Here is a 27440-nt window from a genome sequence, read left to right as displayed (position 1 = left end):
CAGTGTTGCAAGAGTGGTGTTTTAAAACCATCAATTACCCGACATGTATGAGGACTCAGGACAGAGTAAAAAAAACAACAACAAACTGGTCAAATCGGGACGTACGGACACCAAACTCTAAGGCAATAAACACATGGTTTATACTAGTCACCCAACTGGCAGAGAGCTAGGGTTGTTTAAAATAAGATCTTTGTTTTAGAACAAATCAACGCTTTGGCAGCTGGAGAACACGTCTTTCGTTATAATCTGTGTTCTTTCGATAAGAAAAACATGACATGTTCTATCGTTTTTAAAACATACTATAAAAAAAGTTAAAACTGAGGATTGCTCTGGAAGTTTTCTTAAGGATCAGTGCGAAAACATTTAACTCTGATTACAAATAAAGTGAAGAAAACTCATTGAGGAACTTTTTTTGTTGCTGTCGCAGGATTATAATCCTTTTACTCCGGCTGGTTTCCTGTCTGATGTGCAGAGTGGTGTCAGCCCATTGCCGCAAACTGCCAGTTGATCAGTTTGATGTTCTTCTGGTGGAAAATAATTGGAGTGAAGTGAAGCCATATTATCTAGCCGGAGGCGCTCACTTACCTTTAGAGAAAGGAATGCAATCATTAGCTTTGAAAGTCATTTCTCTTCAGAGTCCATGTGCTTCTCCCTGACAAAGCTGTGATACACACTGACTGTACTGAGCTGTGAGGAGATGATTTAGAAGTTAAATATGACATGCCATAATCATCATGAATTAATGTGGCAATAGTGAGTCTACTTTGGGCCTTACAATAAACCCATTCTTTAGTGCTTTCCCTCTCTTTTTTCACTACAGAATAAAATGTGTTCTGTTACAGCTCAGTCTAAGCGTTTAGATGTTTTTATCTGCTATTTTGTTCTTGTAGGTATAAAGGAACAAAACGCCTCACAAGCAGCTCTCGTGGCATCGGACACTTACACTATGAAGCTCACCTTCACAACTTCCTCTTTCCATACTCTGTTGAACATTGTTTAGTTTCTTTTGATACACTTTCGTAGAAGTCATTGCACTTCCCATGAATAGAAGTAAAACAAAGAGACAAACCACAAGGATGATAGTATGTTGACGTCTGTTTGTCAAACTGATAAACTCGATGTAACTGGAGAAGAAATTAAACCGACACCATTTGTAAATATGCGTGAGGTAATTCTTGGTTGCACTTTAGGTGACAACATTTCAAAAAAGCAGGCCTCTGTTTGTGGCTCATCTTTAAATGGACGAGGGCTGCAAGTGTTGGTGCACAATGTTAATATCAATGTATGCAACTTTGCTCTTCAAACTGACTTTATGCTGCTGTAAAATGGAAGACCATTGTGGACTCATAAATCCAACAATGTTCTGCACAAAGATTCTCAAATCCCTCAATTATTTCTGATAAGTGTGCGTAATAACCACTCTAACATTAGGTGCCCGTGTCAGTGCTGTCTCTGAAGTGAAGCAGTACAGACTGTACGTGCAATGTTCAGAGCAAATTAGAGCTCCGTTTCAGATGAAGCACCTCCAGGGCTGAACATAATGATCTGTAACGCTGCAAAAAGAGCATCTGAGGACAGAGCTGAATTGTACACAACAACACACCCACACTGCTTTTACTCTCCTGCACGCAAACTACCCGTTGTTTAAAACTATATGTCATGCATTAAGAGCACGTCATATCACATTAACATGTCGGTTATTATGCTATTAACTGTTATGGAAAACGTCCAAAGAAAACAAAATAACAGTTGAGAGTGAATTTCAAATATGTCAAAACTTTATCACTCATGCCAAAAACACAGCAAAATCACAAACATTACACGGGAAGAAGTCCTGCATTATTATTTCAATGCTTTGCAACATGACAGTCTTCATAAAGCCTTCATTGTTGTGTTTTGGGAAAATGATGACAGGCAGCCTACACATGTAAACCACAGAAACTAAAATAACAAAAAACACACAGTTGGATATTTTGCAAAGAATAATCCCGAAAGTGTAAACTAAAGCTCCTCCTGATTGATTACTTGATGAGCGCTCATTTATCTGGCAGTTCATCCTGTTTACTGAACATCTTTTACGACCTGCAGAGCTAATATATGGACAAGGCGCTTGGCTTCAGGCAGAGCTTGATCCAGGATTACAGCCACGTCCTCATTCTGAGGAGGAAACATGTTAACCCCTTCAGACCCTAAGGTTATGACACATGATACTAAAGGTGCTGAACTTAAACATATACGTTACCTTGTGCAATAACAGCTGCAAGTACTGCTGGGACACTTGACCTGGTTTCCTGAACAGAAACACCTGAGAAGTGACTGAAAACAGTGGCTTAGTTCGACTGCAGTTACTTGTATCTGTCACTGAGGAGAAGATGTGTAGTTCCTCAATATATATTCTAATATTCTTTGTTTTTTCTGGGGCATTGTTTCTTTTAATCAGTCCATTGTGATTATTACATTTCTGCTTGTTGCAACCTCTCGGAGGCCTTCAGTTCTAAATAGGCTCACTCAATGAAGAATATTATTTTCTATTAGCATGTTGTGCCCCAATCAAACAAACAACACCAATCTTACCAATGTTCAGTGTACAAACGGTACAAACCTATAATGTTCCTTTTTTTCAAATTCAGTATTATCTCTGGTGGGATTCACCATTTCTGTGCAGGATTTAGTTTCCCTTTAAAAGTGGTACCAAAGAAAACGGAGACTGTCCACCAGTAAGTGTTCAAATCCAAATGTTCTATGTGTTGGTTTTTTCCCCCTTCTAACTGCATTTAACATTGGTTAATGTAGCAGTCAAAAGTTGCACTAACAATAATAACATTACAGTTATTAATCATTTAAAAATAGAGGTGTTACTTTTATACTTAGATATATTAGAAATAAAAGAGGGAGGCCCGGGTTTGAATCCAGCTGTGGACCCCCATTCTCCCTCTCCTTCATTTCCTACTTTATCCAAATCTCTAAATAAAGACACAAAATGAAAAACTTTAATAAACTCACAGACATGCCTTGGACGTCCATCTGATGAGTGGACACACCGGTCCAGGATGTGCTCGCTCTGAACAGATTCTGACTCGGTGGTCACATCAGCCTCACCTTGCTTTCGCTGTCTGGGCTCCTTAAGCGTCCTTTATTGCTTTTATTTAACTAGTTCATTTTTGTATACATCTGTTTTTACCTTTATTTCTTTTTTTTATTGGTGTGATTTGATGTTATCTTTTCCTCCACTTCACTTTGACCTTTTCACTACTGTTTTTTTCCCCTCTTCCATAGGCATGTATTCTTTTAGATCGCTATCTTTGACATCTTGTTATGGCCTTTTGTTCAACTTTTGTAGACTCGTCTCTGTTCAGAGCATTCACTATTGATGCTGACTAGGTTTTATTCTTGAGTTCCTGCCTTTGCTTTGTGTCAGCGCACTTTGTAAACATCTGTTTTTAAAGGTCTTACATCAGGAAAAGGGATTATTATAAAAAGGGATAATAAGGTCAAACAGGGTTGTGCACATCAGTACATATTACAACTGCAGCTGATTGTGAGAAGAACTCGTTGAGATGAAGCTAGAAAAAGGTCAAATAAAGCCCCGTTCATCCAGTGCATGCATATCTGACGATTTAGGTGGCAAGTCATGACGTAAAAAATACACGTAGGACATCAGTAGTGTTTCACGGTGTGTTTTCACAAACATTTTAGCGTTATGTGACATTAAAATAATCACACACTCAGATGTTTTTGTTCTGGAAGACTTCCAGAACAAAGGACAAAGCAAGAGAGCCAAACGCTATGCCGCATTCACACAGCTCTAGATTCACAACTTCATGGAGAAATATAACTGAGGAGCTAGCAGGTATGAAGTGTTTAAAGTTGGGGTGAACATTTATTCATGAAAACACTTCAGAAAACTTTCAGGAGTTTTGAGCATGTTTGAGGACAGTCAGAGGTATTTCACTCAAATGATACCAGAGGATATGCAAACAGAATATTTAAGTTTGAACCAAAATCTGCAATCAAAATGTGATCGATCGCAGCTACATCCAGTTAGCTTCCACATGAAGCTAGCTAAGCAAGCGTAGCATCCTCAGCTTAAGTTTCAGTCACATGAATGTGTTCTTCATTGCCCCAGCCTGTGTTTGTGTTGAGGTGCATGTCAGGCTAGTTCTGAGCTGGGCCTTCATTACGGAGATCTTCTCTCTCAAAAAGATGTTCAACTTCACTCACCATGACTTTCCCTTAATCAACCAGTGAAATCCTCTGTTTTTTATTGAATCCTTTTAAAAGAAGAATGTGCAACATTTTAAACAAACAAAGCAGAAACAAAAAGTGAGTCAGAAGTGTGAGTCCTGCCGGCTGTGTTGTTGTCTGAGCTTTGTTTACGTCACGTAAACAAAGCTAGTTAAGAACTAGAGAAAAGAAGAATCACAGCTCACTCACTGCTAATTTGGATGTCATGTAAGCGTTTTTAGATCACGCTTATTCTCTGTCAATTTACATGCATTGAGAAACTACAAGCTAAATAAACGTGCTAACATTAGCCTGCTATAATACATGAAAATAAAGCTCGAGACAAGCACGGTTTGTCTGCCCCTTGAACTTAACGCTGCTTAATCACGGTGCGTTCTATTTGTTTTTGTGTCATGCTGGTGTTCAAGAGTGAAATCTACTGGATCAGAAAGTTGCACATTCTTCCTTTAATGTTTAATTTTAGTTTAGACATTAACATTTGAAAAATACCATTATGGCCCTTGGTACGGTTGAGATTCAATCTTGAGCCCTCGGTTAATCTTGGTCAGAGGATAACAACTGTCTGAGAGAGACACAGGAATCAGCGTAAATAATCTGCATATTTCATGCAGCTAAAAAGGAAAAGAGAGAAGCAGATATGTGAGGGGTTTAGCTTCTCGTCTGTGACAGCCTCACAAGACAAACACACAATGCCAAAGCACAGTGACATGCAGTAAAACACACAAATTCAGGGAAAATTCCAACACTGTAAGCACGGTAAAAAAACACGAGCAATGACAAAACTAAACTGACAAATGTGCCCCCATGCTCCAGTGAATCTCTAAGGGGCTGAACGGCATGGGAATGAGCTTTTAACAGAGGAACGGGGGAGGAAGAAAGGAGTCCCATTGCGAAAGAGTTGAATTACCATATCACTGAGGAGCAAATACAAAGCTCCTTGAGAGCAGCGGGGGATCCGTCATCCGGTGAAGAGCGGTGTTGATATGTGGATATTTCTGAGTGCTCAAACACCACGCACTGGTAATAAGCAGCGACGGAGATCACACGCCTGTTTAAAGCTCACACAGAACATCCTGAGAATGGGACACAAACCTAAGTCAGGAGGAATCTTTGGTCAATCTTGGTAGACTTTGAATAAACTCTGTAAACAAACTCATGAACATGAAATCAAGAAGCAACAAAACTCGGATAAAAAACGCCCAGGAAGCTAGAAGCCAATGTTTCCTCGAGCCATGCAGTACCCCAGCTTGTTCTGGTTCGCGAGGAAAGACATGGCGCCGACGTAAGCGTCGATGTGGAGGTTCTGATTCAGAACCAGGACGCCGTTAGCTTTCCCCGGAACGGGCTTGGTGGCGTGGACTTTCTGTGCTGCGTCTTTGAGCTGCTCACGAAAGTTCTGGATCTGTGAACATCAAGGTGGGAGGATCAGCATGCATCAGGAATATTATCTTATTGAACTGCTGAACTGGATATTATTATTTATTTCACATGTGACATTTAGCAGACATTCAGATCTGGAAATGTCAAAACAACTTCCTCAAAGTGAACAGCGAGACAGAAGGAGACATGCTGTCATAACGCTCAATAAACTGTTGGGAGGAAATAGATAAATATCACAACATTGTATAAGAAAGCAGACACACACTGTGCGATATCAGGACCGATTTAAACACGATTTTTGATTTGAACGACTGATTCTGTTCTTCTTTATGTCGGTTGAAATGCAGTGTGCAGGAGGGTGGTAGAAACTATTTAGCCGAAACAAAAAAAGATAAAGCTTGGTGGTGAATTTTACGAGTCAAGTCTCATCTCGACTTCACACCCAAATATTATAAAGGTGACTGGCAGGAAAAATTTGGGGAAAAGTCGGGATGATCAAGTCTGCCGTTCGTGTAATCACGTGATTCTTACACCGAATACTCTGGGATTTTTCTGAGGTAACAGACATACAAGGTGAGCACTTATTCTCTTTAAATAAATGATACATTTGAGTCCTGGTCTGGGGCTCTAAAGGGTTTTCTCCTAACTTTTTTGTGCACTTTTTTTTCTCTCCAAAATATTATCAATACATTACAGCTTAATCCACCTTTAGAAATCTCTATTTAAGGAGAACATGCCACAATATTTGGCCCGTTGGTGAAAAGAGGATTCTGCCGGGAGAGCTGCTAAGCGGCCAGCTTGTCAGGTTGATGGCCGACACTTCAGACCAGTGTCGGCCATCACTGGTCTGAAGCATTGGAAGACAATTCAGACCATCATGTATTGATTTAACAGAAGTGACCCATCTGCTTTGCTCACTATAAAGTCTTAAATAAGGACAGTCTCACCTCATGATTGACTTTTTTGTTCTTGTTTTCGGGGTCTTTGCACACACGTTTGAGGCTCAGCTGTCAGTGAATGTTTGTGAGTGCAGTCTTTAAAAAGTGTAGAATTACAGACTAACTCTTCTTTATGAGTGGCACAGCATGTGTGATGTGTTTTAAAACATTACAAAATGTAGGCCACTGCTGAAACAACAAAGTACATGACTGATTCCTTTCTCCTGCTAGTGCTGAGTCATCAGTTTCATCCCGAACATCTCAGTTATGTCGAAAGTCTTTTTGCAAAGATGCCACATTCTATTCAGAAACCTATTTCACAATAAGTCCAAACAAAAAATGTCAAACGCGGCGTGGCTGCTGATGTTTATTAGGAAGAACTGTGAAGCTATCAGAAGTATCTCATGAGGTGATAGATTACACAACATTATCAGAGGCCTGATTCCAGTAAATGGTGACTCATCTGACCACACGCTGACTGTCTGCATGATTCCTACAGAACACACCTCCACCTGGATTAGTCATTGAACCATCCAATCAAAATCACAAACCAACAAGTTAAAGTTCAGTTCACGCTGATTAAAAACAACCTTCTCGCTCTGATACAGACTCTGTGTTGGGCTGTTCCCCCTTGTTTTAGAATGATGCTGTGCACATCACACTATTCACACTATTCACCACTGGGAATGGTCCCAGTGTTGTGGTTGTCAGCAGGTAAACATTTTAGCGTTGTGTGACATTAAAATAATCACACACTCAGATGTCATTTGGCCAAAGAAGAAGACGACAGAGGTATAATGGGGATGAATTAAACTCTAATGAACTGAGATGAAGTTTTAAACTCTGGTGCATACAGTCTGTTCTTAAGACAGAGGATTAAAAACGTATGTTGACAACACATGTCAACATTTTATGAATGAAAATGCTTCCAGTGGTGAGACTGTAAACACTCCTCGTCACTCCATGGAGTGAGTGTGTGGGTGCAGGACATACAGCGGGAGACGTCGCACCCACAGGTGTGGTTCATTTGCTATAATGGCTGCTGACCCGAGGGAGATAAGTCACAAGGTTACGGGTTCACTGACATGAACTAAAAGCAGACTCTTCATTTAGCTGCAGGCTGTTCTCTGCATGAGACCCTTTAAAGGTAGGGGAAGGTACATAAACTGATCTGAACTGTTACTAAAGTAAAACGAAGTAGTGAGTGAGTAAGAGGGAAAGGTCATCTTTTTGGTGTGATTAGGGTGAACTGATCCTTTAAACAAAGCCGTACAGGGGAGGTTGATATGATGAACTTACGTCACAGAGAGCAGTGAACGTGTCACTGATGTTCCTCACAGGGTGATGGGTGAAGGTGATGAAGGGGAAGTCTTTGGCGAAGGGGTTCCACCTGGAGGTGAAGGAGGGCTCTCTCAGCCGGTCCCAGAACACCCGCACCCCCTCACCCTCCCTCCTACACACAAGCACAAACAATAAGAGTGTCACTTTACATTGGATTCATCCATGTGAGAGTGCGTCACACGTCACTGTCCATGTTGAACTGTTTTCTTCAAGTTTTGTTTTTCACCGTGAGACAAATGGAAAAGAACAAAGAAGGAAGCAGAAAAAGACTGTGACGCAGCTGGATTACATTCATGACAATCACACACAGGTCACACGGTGTATATGTCATCCTAGTTGCCAGGATGCTGATTGGTTGTGGTTAATATTTCAGAATATGACCCACTGCGATCACACATCAGCTCATCGCACCCAACACGATTTTAAGAAGCTATACATAGCGATTTTAAGAAGCTATACATTCTCCTGAATTTCCCTCGGGATCAATACCTGAATTTCCCTCGGGATCAATAAAGTATCTATCTATCTATCTTCTTCTGAACAAGCAACACTGGATTTTCTAAACTGGATCTTTTCTTTCCTCTGCTGCATGATGCTTTTGATGTCTTGTGTGAAGCACTTTGAATTGCCTTGTTGTTGAAATGTGCTATATAAATATACCTGCCTTGCCTTAGCTAGGTCGGAAAAGGTCTTTAAAAGGTTGAGGTGAAAAATTCAGCTGTTTAAGTTCTTAAAAAACCAACAAAAAAAAACCCAACAGGAAATTCTGAGGAATATGTGAAAGTACAATAACTATCCTCTGAAATGCGTTTCCTTGGAAATGTACGAAATTCGGCAAGAGGACACAACTTGACAAGACCTTTAAACGTTTCATACTTTAAAGTTTATTCCATCGTATCCACCTCAATCTTGTTCCACCTGTAAAATAGTCCTCAATAAAGAAGAGTCCTTCAGGTCTGGTATTCGTCCTACGTTGTTCTGTCCAATCTGCTAATTTAATTAGCACACAGGGCTTATTGTCTGTTATGGTCAAAATGTAAACACATATCCATCTGTTTCAAATGGGTGTAAGCCATTGGTGTTCGGCACATGACTGGAGCGACAGTCGCTCAGTGGTAGGGACTGGACGGTTGCTGGTTCACCACACAGATTCAAGCAGACTTGTGGCTGAAGTTTAATCATCAATGGATTGTTTCTCTTCTGTAAAGCAGCCGTTTACAGGGACAAATAAAACATCATAAAGAGTACCGTTGATGGGAGTTGGTACGTCGTTACAGCGGATAATGTTCCGCTTTCAACGAGGATTGTTTTAGGCCTGCTGATACGTGATTGGTCAATACAGCTTGAACTACAAATGCACTACGAACACTTCACACACTGAACATCACGACCCCCAAGTATCTCGACGGTCACACAATTTGAGTGTTTCTTACTACAGTAAATGTTTGCATAGATTCCTTGCTCACACTATTTAATGGGAACCAAAAAACACATTGTAAGGATATTAAAAACAGAAACAACACTAATCTGTCCTCTGGGCAAATATTTAATGTTAGAGCAATCTTATGTTTACCTGGCTTAGAGGTAATCTACGCAGGGTTCATCTTATTCTTTCTTCTCCTTTTAATGAAATTGCCCCGGGGGTAAAATCTCTCGTCAGTGTGATGAAACCTCCGAGGACTCAAAGATCTCATCTTTGAACTGATGTTGGTGTTGATCCACATGCTGTGGAGACCCTTACAACTCTTTATTTACTGTTCGCCCATCTGAGGCTCCCATGGCATCAGGACCGTGAGCTCTGGGGGCCATTCAGTATCTATGTTACTGTTTGATCTCTTTCAGCCTCCCCGCCCTGCAGAGTATTTCGATCTAAATAAACTCCAACCTCACATGCACAGAACAGGGTGGAGTTGTTTTTTTCTGTTGGTTCTTTAAAAGCGGTGGATGCTCCTGAAGTTTTCGGACGTCTGGAAGATGTGTGGAAGCATTTTTGTTTCTTTGTATCAAGAAATGAGAACGGGAGAAAAAATTATAATTACACAGACAGTGCCAGACAGCGATGACCTACATGTCGAGGAATAAGAGTAATTTAAGAAGCCAATTGGGAAATCGTCACCTAAAAATATTTCAGAAGATGTGAGGAGGAAAAAATCCAGTCATGATAAAAGACTAAAGGGAGCCTAACCTATGAGGAAGGTTTAGTAACAAGGAGGAGGTTAGAGAAAATTTTATACTGGGAGTATGACTTGTTTTGTTTACAAAGTGCAGCTGGTTGAAATGTTATATTTAATAAAAAGGACTTTTATCTCATTCTCGACCATTTCTGTTCAATCATTGTTTAAAAAAACATCTTTATTTTCTTTTTCTAAATATAGCAATTAAATTTGAACCTTGGACTTGTGATAAAGGTTTTGTACCTCTATCACATTTATTTATATTATACCATGCAATTTTAATATTGTTACATTTCGACTATCGCTAAGTCTTCACTGGAGCTCCAACCAAAAACACAACCACCTCGAAATCTTCCCAACTTCTCCTTTGTGTGAATTACTGGGCTGTTAAGTTGACTTCATTTTTACTCGAGCACCAAAATGAAGCCCAGTGTCAGTCCTAAACATCAAACCATGCAGACACGCATCACTTAGGGCAATGATCACACAGCTTCACTTGACTCTGTTCACACATCAGACAGTAACAACTCACAACAGGTCTCTGCGTTGATGTGGACATTAAACTCTGACCAAAAAAACCTGTTTATTTGTGCTTCCCATTAGACTGAAATAAAGATTTTGACGACACGTTGCCTATTATTGTGGCCTGACGGCTCTTTGTTTTTTAAATGTGATTAACACAGACTTTGATTGGGTTCATGGTGGTTTTATTGGGTATCTCATCCTTTTCTCTTTGTCAACAGAACTTTAACAAAGCAGCTGAACAACTCCCTGATTAACCCCAATTTCAAACAGTAGCTGGTCAAACCTGAAGTGACAGGTTTCTTAATCCCACATAGTGACACACTCAGCGTGGAACACAAAGAATATTGTCACAGGAGTTTAATTACTTTATAAAAGAGACAAAAAGTCAGGTTGAAAAAATTGAAACCCAGAAGAAACACTGGCTCAGCGGTCACATTTGAACTCAAACATGTGAACTCTTCTCTACAAACAAAGGCAGAACAATTAAAAAGAGGAGTCACAGTCAGTGTCGTTATTCAAACTTTCAAAAATCTTTTTACACAAGTAAGTGAATCATTTAACTGGCATTAAGAAAAAAGCCCATAATCTTCCTCGTGAATGAAGGTCAATGATTCAGAACTAGAGACGCCTGTCAAGATTTCATCACCGTTTTCATAGTGGATGACTGTTATCTGTATTGTGATTAAAAACTCAAATTTCTCCTCGAAGCTACTTTCACTGTTTCATAAACTTTGGATATATATATATATATATTTTATTTTAGATAATTTTCTCACGTCCTGAAACTTTCCTGGAGTTTCCTTTCTCATATGCACCTCAATGCGGGGTTTTTGTCGATTGCACGCTCACACCTTGAAATACTCTTTTCTTTAAGGGTTAAGAGTTTTACTGTGGGTTTTATTCTATTTACAGTATTTTAAATTGTTAGTTAATGGTCTAGTGAGGACAATGTAAATATCACTACAACATGTATAAGGGCTTTCACACTTGCAGAAATCTCCTGAAACACTCAGAAAATGACCCGGACGAGCAGTGTGAGCCACAAACAGCTGAATTTCTCCCTCTGACTTCACCCAGAGTTTTTTCTGCCAGACCCCTAGAAGCAAGTCCGAGTGAGCTGATGTAAGAACGCCGCAGGATATTCTTTGGAGAATTCAGCTGGAGTCAATGGGACGATGTGTGGCGGTTGTTTAATGTGACTGCTGCGCGGTGAAGAGAGTCCGTGTACCTGCAAGACCACGACGATCTCCCTGCACGCAATTAAACTGCTGCATTACATTTTTGGTTTTCCAGTACGTTCGTCTCTGCTCTTCTGTGGATGTTGTGATTTTTTGGCCCTGAATAAAAAGGCAAATATTCTCATCATACTGTAGCATCGTATAGCGGACTGCACACATGCAGCAGTGAAGTGCATGAGTAAGAAGGGTCAGTGAAACAGAAACGGAAGGGTGCCTAACCCTAACCCATTACATTCAGGTTTAGGATTCTCAGACAACATGAGTACAAGGTTATGATGTCACTTAACCACTGTCTGGTTCTAAAGTGATGTGGCAGTCATCACAAAAGCAGAAAGTGTCAGCAGACTGGAGTTGCCCTGCCCTGCCTTAAAGGGATGTGGGGTGAAGCAGCAAGCTGCAGGTGACAGAAGATCGACAAACTATGAGGCTAAAAGTGACGGCACTGACAAGATCACAATTATCTTTGGACACTTAATACTCAAGTAATATCACCTGACTTTTGCACCATTAATATTTGCACACTATAATGACTTTGCATTTTAATTAGCATCCCTAATGTCTGCACTGACTGTTTTCACACCCTGTTTGCACTACCCCCACCTCAAACACCACAGTGCATGCATAAAGAACACGTACGTTCTAAAGGTCAACCCTCTCTCATTGTTCTTCACTAATGCCTGATTACAACTGTTCTGAGGTTCCTTACATGTTTAGAGATCTCTTTTAACCTGCACAGGTTATGTTCATTTCTTTATATATGAGTGAGACTATTTATAATTGCACAGGTTTAATGTGAAATATGTTTGGTCTGATTCATATAGAGTGACTTCTAAATCTTGTGTCCTGCATGTCTTGTATACTGCTACAGGATGCCTTGAATTTCCCTCGGGATCAATAAAGTGTGTGTGTGTGTGTGTGTGTCTGTCTGTCTGTCTGTCTGTCTGTCTGTCTGTCTGTCTGTCTGTCTGTCTGTCTGTCTGTCTGTCTCAAAAGTAGGAACTGATGTTATAAAAATGTCTGCAGTGGGGTACAACCTGGAACTGTAGTTGGTTTGTCAAAATCAGAATCGGTTGTTTTTGCACATTTACATATACGAGGAATTAGTCTGATGTCAATGAAGGGGCCGAGCTGCCTTCAGTCCTCATGGCCTCAAACAAGCTCAGCTTCAGATGCACAAACTTTTCCTTTAACCTGTCAGTGCTGCTCTGGCCTCCTTTACCATCACTGTTATGTGACATACTTTGGTAGTTTGTTGTTACTTTGAGACTGGAAGTTTACACCCTGCCATGCTGTTACTCATGCATTTCATTGTGTACAACAACGCAGCTCAAAGAAGTCAAATGTGCAAAGCCCCCTGAATAGCTGATACATCATTGAACCTTAGTGAGAGAACGACTTGACACCAAACCCACAAATTGCTCCTTCGTCTTCTTCCAGTCTGACTGATTGTAGAAAACACTGTCAAGAGACAACTTGCTGAACACTTTAAAACATAAAAGTTATACAGCTGAGCCTGTTATTCTTTGGTATTGTGATTCTGTCAACAGCTGTAACTACTGTTGGCGTTATTAGAGGCGTGCAAGTTTGTGCAACAGTCTCATCTATAATGTAGTTGTGCTGCTTTTACAAAAAAAAGGTTAAAGAACCTTAAATGAGGATGCAGGCGATTTCCCAACAGTGTTCTGATTTTCTTAATGATCTGTCACTCTGATTTCACCACACGCCTTGTGCAAGAACACTTCCTGCCAAATAGAATTAAACACCTGAGGCTAAACAATAGCGCTGTAGCTGTTGATATGTCACCGTCCCAGGGAGGGGCCGCATCATAATGCAATCATCCAGCCCTGTTTACACAAGTGCTTTCAAATGACAATGCTGCTGCTGCTGAACATTTTTCCTCCTCCAGAGCAAATGTTGTGCAGGGAGGAAAGGGGGAGGACAGGGAAAAAAAAAAAAAAATCGTACAAAAGCAAAGCCCCGGTTAAAAGAGTGATTATATTTCAGCAGAAGCAAATAAGGATGGCGGGTTTACATTTGTACACATTGCCCTTTGTAAGAGCACACAGCTATTGCTCGAGCATAAATGGGGATATAAAAAAAGCTTTGGTAAATTCCACAGGTAAGCTATCACTGGGAGAGGGACCAGCCCAAACAGGCAGAGCAGGGCTGGGCTTTGCAGCCAGAGGCCTTGGAAGTCTTCTCTGTGTTTATGTGGCAGAGCTGGGGTTTGGACTTTCACTCTGCCTCTCATGTTGAAAAGTGTCAAAGTACAGGAATGGTGAACGCAGGCTACCCCCCCCTTCGACCTTCACACCTTTCTAAAGCACGAGCCAAAAACACTTTGAGAAAAAGTCCAAACCGAGCAAATCCACCTTCCACTGACTTTCCAAGTGGAGCTCCACTTAATCCACCGTGTTTACACAAAAACGCACACATGCACAAGAGTAACACTGTTTTCTGAGCTTAAAGGCAAGTGATGAAAAATTCCTCCCCAGGCTTTCAATTGCTCTGGCTTCATAAGTCAACACACAAGATAAATATCAAGCCCTGCTCCAGTTGACATGGCAAGTGTCCCACATTGTCTCAGAGCGAACAAACAAATCTGGTCCGATTGCTCAACAGAGCCTGCAGGTTTGTCAGCCATCCATACATGTATCCATCCAACGAGGTTTCATTCAACATGTGAAAGGGCTAGAGGAGAGGGAGAAGGTGGAGTGACGACGAGCAAAACAAAGGAAAACACAAAGAGTTGAACCAAACTGTTCAAATAAAGCTTTCAAAACATGTTTTCATTTTTCATGATAAAGCTGCTCCTGCGAACCTTAAAGCACAGAACGTACGGCCATGTTTCCGTAGATGTCATGATGCAAACACTGTGATATCGTAGCTGCAGGCTGTTGGCAAAGATAGTTCCACCTTGAAAAGAGTAAAGGCCAGAAGCTGAATACTGCTTCAAAGGTGCAGAGATATTAAACAGCTGGACTCGAACATAATACATGTATCAGCAGCACATTATTCATTTATACTGTGCACTCTGTTTACTGTCGTTTCTGTTTCAAACCAAATGCTCCATTGAGAAATGCATATGTTGGAAATGAGAAACATCATTTTCTTAAATTACATGATTATCATTATTTCACTATTTAATTTTCATGCCAGTAATTCATTTAGAAAAGTGGTGAAATGCTGAAAGAAACACCTGGCGGGAAATCTGACAGTGAATGAGGTCAGGTGTCAACATGTTAGTTAAACGATGAAGGGTAAAAAGTTTGAGAGTAGTTTCAGTTAAATATGGATTTTCATTGTTTTGCACATCATCCCATTCTGTTTCTTCTTACACAGACTCAAATTACACAGCGTCCCAAAAAACGGTTGAGCTGTCGGCACATGATGTTTCGTTTTTTTCTCCAAATATGTTCAAATTCTGTCCAAACAGATTGCAACAGATGTATGAATTTATAAATCACAGAACTTTGGATTAGTGTCAAGTTGGCGCCCTCTGTGGACAAAGAGGTGTGTCTTATTCTGCATACACTTTTTGACTTTTTTTTTTGTGACCAAAAAAAACCCATCCTACTTATTTTTACTGTCAAAAGAATCACTGACGTGTCTTCAGCGTGCTGCACCAGTGGTTACAGACAACAACAGAAAGTGACATTAAAGAAATGATCAATGTCGATCTTTGGTAATGTGCTGATGTTCTCATTTGATTTCGTAGCTCAGTCATCAAAAAATATTTTACTCTCTTTTAAACCCAAAAGTCCTCACAGGAGCTTTAAGGTTCAGGGTGCTATGTTGATGCTGCAGGTACTTGTTGTTAGGACTTTTTTTAAATAAAGGAAGCTGCAGTAATAAAGAGAAAAACTGAATTGGAAGACAGGGGAAAGGTGAAAAGTCAAAACACCTCTGTTTTAAATTAGTTTAATAATGTGAACTCTCTCGTGCCGTTCTTCTTGTGCGTTTATCTAAGTGCTAGTGATTTCACTTCATTCAGCGCAAACAGAAACATCTATAACCAACATTTTCAGAAAAGTAGCATTAACTGGCTTTACCACATGTAGGGTGTTTAACGTGTGCATTTCAGTAAGCGCTGCAGAAATGTTGATCCCAAAGTTTCAACTTTCCTGACTCTTCACCGTCACGTGTGATGATGAAATTAAAGAGCATCATCCTGTCTGTGTAAATCCTTCTTCTTCACATTGTTCATTTTCAACTCGCCTGCCTCACAACTTAACATCAGTGGCTCTGAATGAACTCATCCTCTAATGAGGTTCCTGTGAGCACATTATGCGGATGATTTGTGTATGAGCTTCAATGAGCTGACTGCCCTCTGCTGTCTGAATGAGTACGCTGCTTTGCTTGGTATAGGTGTGGTCAGAGAGACTGCAGAATGAGAGGGGGCGTATTATTTAAAACAGGTCTCGAAGAACTACTGCAAAGACTGTCTGAAATGACAGCGGCATTGATCTTTACATTCAGACAACTGTCAAGATTAATCTGTAATCATGCGTCTACTGACTACACACGAAGGATATTCTGCTAAAGAAAAGTTGAAGTTGGAGACGGGAGATAAAGAAGGCATCAGTCCCTCTGAAGCCTGATTCAGAAAAAGAGAAAAACTTCATATAATCAGATGAGAAACATAGGACAGAAGCACTGGGATTATTTTCAAACCTCCATTAATATACACGCACGCGCACACACACAGTATATATATCTCAGTCACCAGTTACTGAAGCAACCTCTAGTGGGTTCCTTTAAACCTCCACACCCAACGCTTTCAGACAGGAGTAAAGAAATAGATGATGTGCTGGGTAATTAGTTTGTCTAGACAGTTTGGAAAGTGAAAACACATCTCTCCCACCAGATGCAGAATATTCCTTTTCATGGGAGCACCTGGAGAATGTGCGATGAAAACAGAATCATCAGGACTAAAAATACTGACACTCCCTCAACACTTTCTGTTGGCATCATCAAGGTTTTTGGAGAGGCTGATCGAGCACAGGCTCTCCATAGAGAGGGAGGTTGATGTTCTTTGTTCTGGGTTTTAGCCGATGGTCAGGGAACATAACAGTGGGGTCATATGTTCATGAAAGTGCTTTTAGGGCCCACTCACAATAAGTCATCCATAACATGTCTCAGCACACTTCATCCCCAAAGTCCAGTTCGTTTGACGACTGTGAGTGCGCCGTGCCGTGCTCACGCTACACTTCCTTGGCCCTGGTAGGGTTAGGAGATGCTTGCTATGGCGGGGTACAAATGTACAAGTGCAAGCACTCAGGTCCACAATGTCAAGACATCCGAGAGTGTTTTAACTGTAACTGACTAAAATCACTGAAATAAGCCACAAAATAAATAGTGTTCTCCATGTTGTCCTCTGAATTGAGTCACTTTTATTTGATCTATTTCTTTATTTTAGTCCGTAAGCACGCGTCATAATAACATAAATACGTTCATGTGTTGTGTTACATAGTTACTCGTGCTGGAGTCCTGGAGCAGAGCGAGTGCAGGCCTGAGGGGGAACGGGGACAATCGTGCCATAACAGAGGAGTCAGATTATTGTCGACTCCAATGAATCAGAGGAGTTTGTTTATCGTTTCCTCAAATAGTGTCTACATGATAGTTACAAGACTGTTACAGAGTTTGTTTCTCTACATTGTGAATGACGTTATATAATTAACCGAAATACGACACAAAATGTAAAAATACGATGCAGGTTGACTGTAACGTGTTTACATGGACGTGCCGGCCGTATTCATCCCCTCACTGCTTATTTAAATGTCACACAAGAGTTTTAGATCGTGGTCATTTCATTTAAATTTAGCTAAAGGCCGGTTCACACGGCAGGATTTTAAAATTGTCGGCCGATTTCCCAAACTTCAGAGAGCACACACGGGGCGATAAATAATCTGAGGTTTTACAGTTTTGGTCGTACAGTGTGTGGTGTGCGGCCACACGGCACCATCAACACACCACACACCAACCGATTTCACTCGCGAACGTCCCCCTCACGAGATTAAACGTGATTCCAGAGTTCCTCTACGTCACCTGGCTTTCTGATTGGCTACACATCAACCGTCAACAGGCTCGTGCTCGTTTTCTCCTCGGGGAACACCACACATGATGAGAGATCGGGCCAAAACAATCCAACATGTTGAATATCCCCGATTTGAGATCGGAGCGGTCCCGACATTCTTATAAGATTATTTTATGATGATCGGGGCGTCCTTAAGATAATCGGAAGGAGAGAATCGGGGCCAAAATCGGCGCAATTATCCTGCCGTGTGAACCAGGCTTTAGGAGTGCTACTGTTAGCCTGCTAGCACAACAATGCAGCTCCAGTTGTTTTCGTTTCATGCTGGTGCTCGAGGGCGACATCTGCTGGACCAACAAGTTGCATGAGTGTCTGTATGAACGAAGTGTCTACAGGTTGTCATACAGTGTATTTTACCTCACCGCCTGCATGAGCAGTTTTGATGGAACGTTATGCTATTTACTCTCGAAATTCTCGACAGTGTTTCTGAAGGTTCGCCTTCAATACATTTAACATGCTGAGCATCCTCCAGCCTCTTGTTCGTGGATCATTATTTCAGGAGGAGGGGAATTGCTTTTCTGATGCAACTCTGAAGGTGTCCAATTTGATGCAGCGTGTTCATGTGATGGACTTTTTATCAGCAGCACAGACTCACACGCAGCTTCAGAATCCTCCATGACAACATCAAACGGATGAAGAAATGTGACGCGACGCGCTCCTGCATGAACTGTCTGTACTGAGGATGTACACTGACATCAAGTGGTCACATCACAACAGTCAGCTGTGGACTGTTTCCTCTCTCACCAGGAGCTGAACGCAAGAAAAGACAGAGAAACGCTCACAAACACAGCTGATAGGCGACAGATATAAATGGATGCAGACAGGGAGACTTTTTTTTTTTCAATCAACCTAGACAAAGTAAGTAGTGTCATTTTATTTTTACTGGGAACAATTGAACTTGGAGAACAAATGTAGAATTTCATTGTGTGTGGGTGTGCTTATTTTCAAGAATAAAGGTATCTAATCTGTTGTGTGATAATCTGACAGTCCTGAAGTGTGCAGTGTTAGGACACACTCACACTGCTCCAGGCCCACGCAGGCCGGAGCCAGCTCACCTCATGGACAGCTTGATTTTCCAAAGCAGGGATGGATTATGCGTCATGTCCACATAGCGTACACCTAATAGAATTAGATCGAGGTTTTAAATTTCATGCAGAGAGAGGATGAGCTCAGTACCTCTCTCTTATAGATCGATACATATAAACGATCATTTAAAGAAGCCAGCAGCAGAACTGAAACAAGAGCGAAGCTACACTGCTGAGGACAGAGTCAGACACACCTCCGTTTAAAAGTGCACTCTTCCCTTTTCCTTGCAGCCATTTTCATTGTCACATTAACATTTTGGTTTTTGTTTGTTAAATGATGATGATTCGATGAACAGAAACAGGAAGTGGTGAGCGCTTTAGTGTATGGTTATCAGGGTGCTGTTTGTCTGAACAGTGCAGAAACAACACAAACACACATTATCTTTGAAATCTAAAGAATTTAACTCCAGTTAAACTATGATCGCTGAAGAAGTGAAGAAACATTGAACCAGAGGAAAGGACAGAGAAAGGATTTAAAATACAACGCTAACGCCTATTTACATTAAGATTACACTGCAGTGCAGCTTTTCAGTTTAATCTATCCTTCCTCAATCAGAGACTTTGTTAGCCTGCTGTCTACACTCTGTACCTGGGTTATTGCTTAACTTTAATATCCGTCTGGCTTCTCCAATCAGGGACTTGATTAAATACCCACTGTTGATAAGCACGTCATACAGCCCGCTCTTTAAATAAAATCTGAAGTATCCCTTTGAAGAGGCGGTATTTTCCATGTGGAGTTGGTGGAGATGCGAAACCGAGCCAAGATGAAGGTACTCTACTTCAATGTGACTCCAAATATGGCTAATGTTGCTTCCTGACTGTTGGCTGTGCTGATAAGCTGCTGTTTGTTAAACTTTATGTAATTTAATATATAATGTTTATACTGGCAGTCGCTCATTCTGTAGGGACTTGAAATGGGAACCAGAGGGTCACCAGTTCGAGTCCCGGTAAGGACTGAATATGGACATTTGCCTGGTAGCAGGAGAGGTGCCAGACCACTCTCTGAGCACTGCTGTGGTGCCCTTGAGCAAGTCACTGAATCCCCCCCCACCTCCATCAGTGCATGTCCATGTGCATGAGTGTGACTATGTGTTGCATCTCCACCAGAGTGAAAACGCCTAAATTCCCCTCAGGGATCAATAGAGTGAAATAAAATAATAAATAATATACACCAATCCAGTGGATGCACACATTTTGTTCTCTACTATGTGCCTCTAAAAGTCATTAAAGGTGGCTTTAAGAAAACAGGCTTGACTAAAAAGGCTCCTCTCACAGTAAATGTTCGGATGTGAAAAAAAGTTTTTGCGTACTACTGCAGTGTTGTGGAGGATTAATTTTCATACACTACTGTAGATCCATTTTTGCCAAAAATAAGACAGAATGACCTAGACTAAAAGAAGACACCTCCTGGGGGAGAGACGGAGAGGAAGACAAGGAGAAATAAGAAGGAGGGAGCCATGAAGATGAAGACAGCGAGAGGAAGTGTTTGAAGCTCGAGTCTTTCTCATTTCAAACCGTCTCTTTACTGTCGGACTCCCGGGTGGCTTTCAAGAGCGTTTTATGTATAATTCAACGTAATGTGCAGAGATAAAGCCTCCAATAAAGGCAGCGCTCTCTAAGCTCTTCACAGCACATTACGTTTTATTCATCAAATTAGTTTTAGTTGGTTTGGTATCCCCTGAGCCGTCTTTAAAAGGTTTAGATGAAAGGACTACATTAATTTTACCACTAATCAGCTCGGCGACAGCTCCAAGTGACAGCTCTGCACTCCTCAGCCCTAAAAACTCTCCACATCCTCGTCTGCCTGCCATGTCTGCTTCGGCTCGGCTCTTCCACGTGTCCCCAGTTGCTCCCTGCACGATCATCTGCGTGCATCTCCCCCGACCGCGCCGCCATCTGATGCCGCCCTTAGAAAATCGTCTCGTGCCTTTCACCGACAGCTCAAATCAACTTCGATACGTTTCAGTAAATCATGCATACTCTTGCAATCTTTGAAATTGGTTGAAAAGGCGGCATGTTTGAATTTTTTATCACTTTTTCAAAATCTTCTCCAAACTTGAGCACATGTTGTGAGATGAAACACATGACTTCACGTTATGAAGTGATTAGCATTAGAAAGTGAGTCATGTCTTTTTGTTAATCCGCTGCTGAAAGGGATTTTTTTAGAGGGAAGGAAGTTCCTATTTGTGAAGCAAATTAGAGCACAGAGCAGATTATAAGGGCTGATATTTGTAATTGCCAAAGTAAGGCTTTATTTTTAATTAGTGACTAAATTATATAAAGAGATATTCTTAAGTAGACTTACTGAAAATGACTCAAAATGAGTCAAAACACCAGAGAGCAAAGGTTCTGTCCTCAACACATTATACATTAGACGTTGAACCCGTTTCTATTTAGTGAAAAAAGTTTCCTGGTTATCGTTTCCCAAAGCTGCAAGTTTTTTTGTTGGACAGAGCGTACTTGGAGTTTATTGTTGAAGGACTAATCGAGGGCCAGTGAGGACACACTTACTGAAGAATGGACTGTTTCGGGAAGCTGAAGGTACCATGGGAGATGCGGTCCACCAAGTTCAGAGGGATTCTCTGGATCTGCTCGCAGTGGAACATGACAAAATCGTACTTGCAGACCAGGAGAGAGCTGTTTGTGATGAGAACGATGCGCTCCTTTTCATTGTTCCAGTGGTCCACCCTGAAACACAGGAGACAATAAGTGTGTTAGACTGACTGGGGAAAATGTTATGATTACAGGTTTAAGAGAAGACGAGTGTGCACACATCACGGCAAAATGTTCACAGGTGCAGAATAAGAAATGTGCCAAATGCAGAGAAACAGAAAAAGGTCTGCACATGTTTTAGCCTCTAATGGGTAGTTTTATTTAACCAAGGCAACGACTTGATCTACAAGAACTGAAGAAGATGTTGAATCCAAACTTTGCCCTGACTAATAAAATTGCCCTTTGGGAGCTGAACAGTGTGCAAACCTTTTACCTTATTTCAAATTTAAGCCATTAAGATTTCAAAGGCTCGCTCCATTTTAAAAGTTTAAAAGGAGGTAGGAAAGGGTCAGCTGGAGTGGCAGATACTCCAAACCCTTTTCCTCTTTTTTACAGATGCATGCTGGAAAATTTCCAGAAAATGAGGGCGTCTGCCCCTGGAATTTTCCACAGTTGTCTGCCACAGCATGTTTGGAAAAGGCAGGACAGTCAGTCTGTTGCTCTGATGACAATTGTTGGCTTAAAATGTGTTTTTACGGGTTATTGGACGTATCCCCAGTATCTCCTACAAAGCAGAGAAGAACATGCTCGGAGGTCACGGGTTGAGTGACAGGAACGTCATCGCACTGACTGTACCTGCCGAGTTCACACAGCAGCCGGTCTCCACTTCACCCTGAAATGTTTCAGGAGTTTTGTGTTTGTGTGAGGACACATTGTGACATGTCTGGTATCTTTGATCACCACTTCAGAATTTATATCCTGTTTGATATGTGCCAATCGACTTCTTGGCCAAGAACAGTTGTCAAGATACTCGTGGTGAAAAACTGTCTATCTTCTTCTATCGTCGTTAAACGTGTAGAGAAAATCCTTCTTTACATCAACATGCTCACAAATCAAGTCCCCATTAATGCACAACCTGTGACGGGGGTTAGGTCGACTTTGATTGACTGGACTTCAGGTGGAACAGGTTGAGAAGACGCTCAACTCAAGGTCCCTCATTTTGCTTTGGGACAGCTGATGTGCCGACTTAGAGACGTAAAATTGTTGCAGAAAAATATTTTTCATGTGTATTTTGTGTGTGTGTGTGTGTGTGTGTGTGTGTGTGTGTGTGTGTGTGTGTGTGTGTGTGTGTGTGTGTGTGTGTGTGTGTGTGTGTGTGTTTTAAGGAGGAGCAGTTGTGGAGTTACTATCCTGCAGGAGGTTAACTAAAGTTAATAGAAGAATCATGTTAAGCAGAGCTGCTCAATAATGCATAATTACCAAAAATGCCCTTGGCTAAGATCGTACAATATGCATGCAAGTATTTCTACTTTAAAGAGGAAGTATAGAAAATACAATTAACACCACCTGATTTAAAGAAACAAACACTCGTCTTATTTTCCCTTCATTTAAAATATCAGTCTTACCAATTAAAGCAACAAAAAAAGCACTTTTTTACATGAACTTACTCCCTTCATTACTGTGCACACGACTCCAGCTGATATCTTTCTAAAGACTTGACACGCCGCCTTCCAAGTCCAAACAAAACTCTCTCGATTGCTTTAACAATTTGAGGCCAAAAACATTATTGCCCCCAAAAAATCATGGGAACAGTAGTTATGATCTCTGACTGTGAATAAAAGTTATCAGAGGCAGTGCAGACAGTACGGAGGTGTTACAGAGACTCAGTGTATGACACTGTGCTGGCGTCAGCTTGAAGCATCAACACAACATTACGTTTGACATGGAGGCCTGAACCTCTGCAGAAACACTTAAAGATTCATGTCAAACTTTCACGCACACATTGGCACAGTCTCCTCATGATTACAAGCCAATCTGAAAAATGTTGGACTTTTAAGAAGCAAAAAAAAACAAAAAAAAAAACATATTTGTATTTATTCCATGAGTTAGATCCAATGTCAATAAAAGAGTTAAATAAATATTCTCATAAACGAAATGTGGACGCACTGTCAGTCCTTATATCTTGGTGCAGGTTGTGGCAGGAGACTTCACCTTGACAGCAAATTAGGAGATTCACAGCACACAACAAATCTGAACGACTTCTTTTTCTTTTTCTTCTTAATTCTACTTTTTCTCAAAAAAAGAAAATTCTTGTCACGTTAATGCATCCACATATTATGATGGGTCAGTAAACAAAAATGTTTAAAGCTTCTTCTGTGTTCACTTCTGTATTATTTTAGAAAGCCTGAAATGATGGTCTCATTCTTTGGCTGTTACACTTGGTGGAGCCGTCATTTAAATATATTACAATCAATCACACAGATTGAAGACACTTGTACTTTAACATTGTGGGGAAAAACGTTTGAGCTCTCTCGACATTTCTCAAATAAGATAATTGACGAAAATCTCACGTCTGTATTCAAATAGGTTGCTGCACGTGTCAGTCGGCAAGTTTCTCTTTGTTTTTTAAATGAAATGATCAACAAAGTGTGCTGACATCTTCATAAGTTCTACTTCACCTTCATATTCAGTGCACAGACCGAAGGGTGGTATTGATTTTCTGTACTGACATTATTTAACCTCAGTCATAAAAAGCACAAAGACATGGAGTGGCATCATTCTCATCCCACATGATTCTAAGCAAATACAGAAAATGAACAAGATCACCTTTAGTTACCTTTTCTGTTTTTATTTCGAGTCCACTGCTGCTGAAAAGTTCTCATTATTCTATACTGGAGTATACCAATTAAAAATACATAATCAAAAAGAATAAGTCATAAAGTCAAGGAAAAACAAAGAAAAGAAGTAGGGAAGCTCCAAAACATGTAGTCGAGATTCTATTAGATCATCTTATGCTTTCTAAATCTAGTTAAATTCCTCCTCGGCAAAGCCACATTTGAGGAATTTCTCGTGCTTTTCTGACATGAGTCACCATCCTCCCTTTGGGAAAGGCAGCAGCGTCACCACATAATGCACTCTTTCTGTTGCGAGAAATCCAACATCCAGTCCAAATGTAGGACAAACGTTAACGTGTGTTGGACAGAGCTGCATAAACGGGATGTATAATTCATCCTCACATGGCCAGCCTTTTAAATGTTTCCTGAAAGCTTTTTACAGGACTGATACAAGCTGACATCTGCGAGCGCACTCGGTAAATGTCCTGCAGTCATTTCATTCATTTTCATTTTGCTCCGTGTTCGAGGCACTTAAATCTCTACCTCTGCTTTGACTACAACGGGATCGTCTTTGGAGGTTGGGGGTTTGTAAGAACACTGATCTATCCATTTGAATGAGCACGTCTGCAAGTTATGTACTGGGGGCCTGTAATATAATTATATATAATATTTAGATATGCAGCATATAGAGAGGGCCATAGGCTTCTTGCAGCTCTACGATACATATGTTAACCACGGATTATGAATGAGCAACACATGATACTGTAAACTTAATGTACATATGCAGTCACATCCTCCCTCTCCAGGGTGAACACTATATCTCTGGTTACATTTCATTTGTTTCTTTTTCATAATCCAACCAGCAGAATCTCAGAATCCTTTGCTGCAGTCTCAGAAGGAAATTAATAGAGCGAGGCAAAAATCCGTTTTATTGTCTTACCATAGTCTTTTGTGTCAGTTTGCAAGACTATGCCCTGATAATTAAAAACAAGACTTTATCCAACCCTGAATTCTGGCATCGGAACAACCCCAATATTAATGACAGACTTATTCTTAATGAAGCTTTGAAGCTAAATGTAATAACTGTGTCATCAGTAACTGATTATCTGTAAAAACAGCTGTTACAGCAGCTTCATCGTGATTATTGTTGACAAAACGCATAACAATTCCCCCAAATCAGCTTTTAAAGTACTATATATTTGTGCAGACCATTTATCAAGTGTATAGTATTTAGAAATATGTGGGGATGGGTGTTAGAAGGTTTTTCCTGGGCAGACAAACATTAAAATGTGTAACAGAACATGGTATTATGAACTCACTCTGCCATCAGCCAAATGCTACAAACGTCGCCATCCAATTCTTTATCCACCACAGCTTCAACGTCTTTGATGGCCTGATTCAGAGTGCCAGGCTGAGGAGACAGAAATGCATGCGTGTCACTTTCTAATTTTCCATTGTGACAATCACAATGTGTGCACAGAGAGCTTTAGGGGTACTCTTTGAGGCAGATGTGCAGCTGGGACTTGTACTCCAACAAAATGTCAGCGCGTCTGTGTGTCAAACAAAATAACAATAAACGGAAACATGAAGCCTCAGCGTATAAAAAAAAAAAGACTGAAAATGAAGAAAGCCGAGTGTGCAGCTTCTGTGTGTAAATCTAAAAAACTCACATATTTAAAGCAACAGCTTCACAGCATATTACACTCTCCATACCAAATATATCAGAATATGAGCATTTTATCTTTTCCATAAATACAATTACATTTGTAACATGTGACAGTGATTCTACTGATGCTTTTTTTTTAAAGACAGATTGGAGAAAAGTGGAAGATAAGAAGTTAATCGGGAGAAATCCAAGCCAAAGATTGAAATGTTCTTCTTAAGTGAGTGCACATGTAATATGAGAAAAATATATTTAAATATTCAAATAAACCGTGAGATAAAGGAGCTGTTTAACTGCTAACATTGTTCTCTACTTGAATCAGTGCTCCATTATCTTGTCAGCAGGATTTTAATGTAGTCCAAGTAGACCTTTTTAAAAAACGTATTATTACATAAAGTATCATATCATGAACTCACTTTCATCAGATCTTCATTCAATATTTTTTTTAATCCAGGTTTTGAATAAAACATGTCAACTTGCCAAGAATATGTTTGATAAAACATGTATTTCTGTTGTGATTGTGACTTACTGTGGCAGAATAGGTAGAAACTTAGTTTTATGGTAGACTACTTGCAAATGCAGTGATAGCAGTTTAATTTGAAACAATAAACTAAAAAAAAAACAAAAGCCACTTTAAATAGGACGGAATTAAAAGCGATACCTACTGAAAGACACTTAGAAATGTGTGTTTTAATGTGAATTATTATTTTGTTAGTAGGGGATACAATGACCCTTTGTTCTCAGCTGTGATAGCATTTCTCTACAAGGTAGCACTTCTGGACAGAACACCCACTGTGAAAGTCTTTTACCCTCAGCACGAAGAACCTCGTCATCCTGAACTGGTCCACAGGTGACACCACCACAGGTGACACCTCCACAGGTGACACCACCACGGAGCCGGCACCATTCTGGAGGGTGGACGGGGTCACTCCGACCTCCAGTGGCCGCTCCTCTGTGTCCTCTGAGCGGGCAGCAGGCTGTGCATCCTCCGGTTCGTCGGAAGAGGAGCCGAGCTGCTTCTGCTGCTCCTCACCTGGCACTGCTTCGTCCTTCACTTCTGCCATCATGGGACTTCACAACAACACTGACATGTAAGTGAGAGAAAAAACGTTTTCAGTACATTTTGACTCGATCTGTCAGTCTCGCGTGTCTTTTACTAAAATCGAAAGTAAAGTCGCTGCACAAATACTGAATCCCGGATGTTTGGTCAACCTTTATAGGTGTTGTTGAAAACAATTCTTACCACCAATTATCACAGGTAGAAACTTGCAGGAAGGTAGACTTGACGACAGCAGCAACAGGTGCACAACTTCCTTCTTCCGGATTTCGTTTGATTTGAAGGGCGTAGTTTACAGCAGCGAAGGAGAGGCTGCATCATTACAGTGAGCACATTTAAATAAGCTACACAGCGACACAACTAAAGAAATATC

General features: G+C 40.7%; 2 protein-coding genes and 1 long non-coding RNA gene across 4 annotated transcripts in view; 1 reads left to right on the top strand and 2 right to left on the bottom strand.

Annotated features, from left to right (window-relative positions):
• The window catches only part of LOC306828231 (basic immunoglobulin-like variable motif-containing protein), a 367160-nt gene that overhangs the window by 148440 nt on the left and 191280 nt on the right, over positions 1–27440 (top strand). The gene's annotated exons all lie outside the window — the stretch shown is intronic.
• Positions 1757–3663, bottom strand: LOC306828314. The gene is made up of 2 exons (XR_013779722.1): positions 2243–3663; positions 1757–2157 (listed from the first exon to the last, which is right to left on the bottom strand). It is a non-coding gene; the product is annotated as an uncharacterized lncRNA (long non-coding RNA).
• On the bottom strand, positions 3854–27377 carry tprg1 (tumor protein p63 regulated 1). Its single transcript, XM_079350499.1, has 6 exons — positions 27254–27377; positions 26820–27094; positions 25667–25758; positions 21532–21708; positions 7863–8016; positions 3854–5647 (listed from the first exon to the last, which is right to left on the bottom strand). Exons 2-6 carry the CDS (start codon positions 27075–27077, stop codon positions 5453–5455), a joined length of 876 nt encoding a protein of 291 aa, XP_079206625.1. The 5' UTR covers positions 27078–27094; positions 27254–27377; the 3' UTR covers positions 3854–5452.

The sequence above is a fragment of the Symphodus melops genome (genome assembly GCF_947650265.1).
Source record: "Symphodus melops genome assembly, chromosome: 8".
Lineage (NCBI taxonomy): Eukaryota > Metazoa > Chordata > Actinopteri > Labriformes > Labridae > Symphodus > Symphodus melops.
The sequence above is the reverse complement of the archived record's forward strand: the minus strand, read 5'-3'. Positions and strand labels throughout refer to the sequence as shown.